Below are 3710 nucleotides of genomic sequence, written 5' to 3' on the forward strand. Positions count from 1 at the left end.
CCTATCTTTTCAACTTTAAACTTTTAAATTTTTGTGCATAGGGTAGTCTCTTCATCTTCTCCCCATTTCTTTAATTTCAAAATCTCTCCCTCCACTTTCAAAATTTTCTTTGTGTGAATTATTTTTGTTCTAAACTTTGACCACTTTTGCAAAAGGTAGAAACTTTGGCCTTACGCTATTGCATTTTCAAACTTATTTTCTTAAATCAAACTTGTAAATGAACTTAACTATACTTGACTTAAATCTTCAAAAAAGCCAAAAAAAAGAACTAACTCATTCAAATCATTTTAGTCCTTTGTGCCTTTCAAGCCAAATTTTTGTTAAAACCAACATACTCACTTTGAAATTTCTAGCACGAACTACGAGGTTTTGATCCCTCAGTTTTATGTTGGTACGTAGGCACAAGTCCGAAGGTCTTGTCAAACACAAAAATATAATTAATGAATTCTTTTCTCATCCCCCCATTCTATTTATTTGTAAACATCACTTTATACAAAATACATATGCACACAAAAAGGGCTCCCTAGGAGTACCTAGGACACTTTGGATGCTAACACCTTCGCTCTGTGTAACCAACCCCCTTACCTGTGATCTCTGACTTTTATTAGTTTTTATTTGAAAACTTCTTACTATTTGGGTTTTGTTCGTACTTTTTCCCTTTTCCCTTGGAAATAATAAAAGAGCGGTGACGACTCTTGTTAATTGATATCTAGCTTGTCGATAGCTTGATGTTCATGAATTTCCTGCTACATCATCCAATTACTATTCATCTATAATATTTTCATGTAAATAGAGGAAAAAAAGAAAGATCTATGCAAAGAAAGTGGTTCAATTCAATGATGTTTAATAGGGGTTTAGAATACAGGTGTGGTTTAAGTAAATCAATAGATAGTTTTGGTCTTATTGAAAATAATGGTGTAAATGAAGACCCATCTAGTTTAACTGATATGGATAATAACATTGATAGTTGGAAGAACAATAGTGAAAATTCTAGTTATAGCCATGTTGATTCTTTAGCAGATGTCAGCAACATAGATAATTTATTATCTCATAAAAAAATTTCAGTTAGGGATAGTAATAGCAATATATATGACATATATTATGCTTATGATACTAATGATACTAATATTACTAAATATAAATGGACTAATAACATTAATCGTTGCATTGAGAGTTATCTTCATTCTCAAATCTAAGAGGATATTGACTTTAATAGTGACATTTGCGATAAGGTCCAAAGTACTATTATAATTTTAATAAGGAGCACAAATGATATATCAGATATAAATGATATATCAGATACAAATGATACAAATGCGATATATGATCCATTTGATATATCCGATACAAATGATACAAATGAGATATATGATCCATTTTTTATATTTGATATAAATGATACAAATGATATATCAGATACAAATGATACAAATGGTACAAATGATATATCAGGTACAAATGAATCAAATGATATATCTGATACAAATGATACAAATGGTACAAATGATATATCAGATACAAATGATACAAATGATATATCAGATACAAATGATACAAATGATATATATGGTATATACGATCGAGATGATATATATGAGACTAATATAAAGGATATATATGAGAGATATAGTGAGATATATCGTAGAAATAGAGAGAAGAGTACTTTTGTTCCAATAGATTATAGCGATCCCAATTGTATGGAAAATTTAGCTCGTTTATGGGTTCAATGCGAAACTTGCTATGGACTAAATTTTAAGCAATTTTTTCGACCCAAAATGAATATTTGCGAACACTGTGGCGAGCATTTGAAAATGAGCAGTTCAGATAGAATCGACCTTTCGATTGATCGAGATACTTGGAATCCTATGGATGAAGACATGGTTTATGTGGATCCCATTAAATTTAATTCGATTAAAGAATTGGGTTCGGAAGAGGAATCTTCGAAAGATCGTCTGGATGAAGACATGGTTTCTGTGGATCCTATTAAATTAGATTCAATTAAAGAATTGGGTTCAGAAGAGGAATCTTCGAAAGATCGTTTGGATAAAGACATGCTTTCTCAGGATCCCATTGAATTGGATTCAGGAGAAGAATCTTCGAAAGATCGTGTGGATTCGGAAGAGGAAGAAGAGGAAAAAGACCAATCTTATATCGATCGTCTTGATTCTTATCAAGAAAAGACAGGATTACCGGAGACGGTTCAAACAGGAACAGATCAACGTGAGGAAATCAACCGGTTGTTCGAAGATATTATGAATCAACTTGACTTGTATTTGCAAACTGCGAAAAATCGTGTGGATTCGGAAGAGGAAGAAAAGGAAAAAGACCAATCTTATATCGATCGTCTTGATTCTTATCAAGAAAAGATAGGATTACCGGAGGCGGTTCAAACAGTCATAGGTCAACTAAATGGTATTCCTTTAGCACTAGCTGTTATAGATTCTGAGTTTATAACGGGTAGTATGGGATGCGTAATGGGTGAGAAAATCACTCGGTTGATCGAATATGCTACCAATAAACTTTTACCTCTTATTATAGTATGTGCGTCCGGAGGAGCGCGTATGCAAGAAGGAAGTTTGAGCTTAATGCAAATGGCTAAAATTTCTTCTGCTTTATATAATTATCAAATCAATCAAAAGTTATTCTATGTAGCGATACTTACATCTCCGACTACTGGTGGGGTAACAGCTAGTTTTGGGATGTTGGGGAATATCATTATTGTCGAACCTAATGCAACCATTGCATTTGCGGGTAAAAGAGTAATTGAACAATTGTTGAATAAGGAAGTGCCTGAAGGTTCCCAATCGGCTGACCTTTTATTCGACAAGGGCTTATTGGATGCAGTCGTACCACGTCATCTTTTAAAGGAGATTTTAACTGAGTTATTTCAGTTCCATGGTTTCGATCCTTTGACTGAAAATTGGACTGAAAATGAAAACTAATGCAGACATTTTATTTATGTTTTTCAAATTTGATGACGAGATCAAATCCGAATAAATAAGAGGCTATGGCTATGATACAAAAATAAAATTAGAACACACAAGAGTAAAGTAATAAGATAAGAATAAAAAATAATATGTATAAAAAGATATGAAATTGAGGTATCCCATTTTATGATAAGCTTACCATCCCTTTTTGTTCCTTTAGTAGGCCTACTATTTTCGGCAGTTGCAATGGCTTCTTTATTTCTTCATGTTGAGAAAAGACTTTTATTTTCCATAAAAAAAATCAACTAAATATATGAAAAAGATAACCCAGAATATTCAAAGGATTACTATATATATAATATATATATATATTAGTCCAATTTTTGTACGATGGGACTGTAAAGGGTATTATAGTAACTGTTTTATCGCTTGTTTTTGCTAGAAAATTAATTTGTTGGGCAGAAGGTCTTCCTGCATATCGTTTAGAAGACTCATGGATTTCCTTTGTAGCAGGGTCCCAAAACAGTTTCACTATTTTGTGTGGTTATTTCAAATTTTTACATTCATTTGGGAGGAAGTTTTTCACTTACATTAAGATGAAGTTGTCCAGTGTGCCATGAGAAGAAAGGGTCAGGCTGCTTTTGTATGCAATTGTAAAGATCTTTCTAACGTTATATCGAATGATATTTAGTTATCGTTCCGACTTTTCTGGGTAACAAAGGTAGAAAAGTCAAATTGCGGTGCAGACGGTGATATTGACAATTGCTCTTCTAGTCACACAAT

General features: G+C 32.6%; 1 protein-coding gene across 1 annotated transcript; it reads left to right on the forward strand.

Moving 5' to 3' along the window:
• Positions 1–836: 836 nt before the first annotated feature.
• On the forward strand, positions 837–3026 carry LOC127123220 (acetyl-coenzyme A carboxylase carboxyl transferase subunit beta, chloroplastic-like). The gene is made up of 3 exons (XM_051053461.1): positions 837–1173; positions 1282–2157; positions 2308–3026. Exons 1-3 carry the CDS (start codon positions 837–839, stop codon positions 2940–2942), a joined length of 1848 nt encoding a protein of 615 aa, XP_050909418.1. The 3' UTR covers positions 2943–3026.
• Positions 3027–3710: the final 684 nt, after the last annotated feature.

Source organism: Lathyrus oleraceus, chromosome 2 (genome assembly GCF_024323335.1).
Source record: "Lathyrus oleraceus cultivar Zhongwan6 chromosome 2, CAAS_Psat_ZW6_1.0, whole genome shotgun sequence".
Lineage (NCBI taxonomy): Eukaryota > Viridiplantae > Streptophyta > Magnoliopsida > Fabales > Fabaceae > Lathyrus > Lathyrus oleraceus.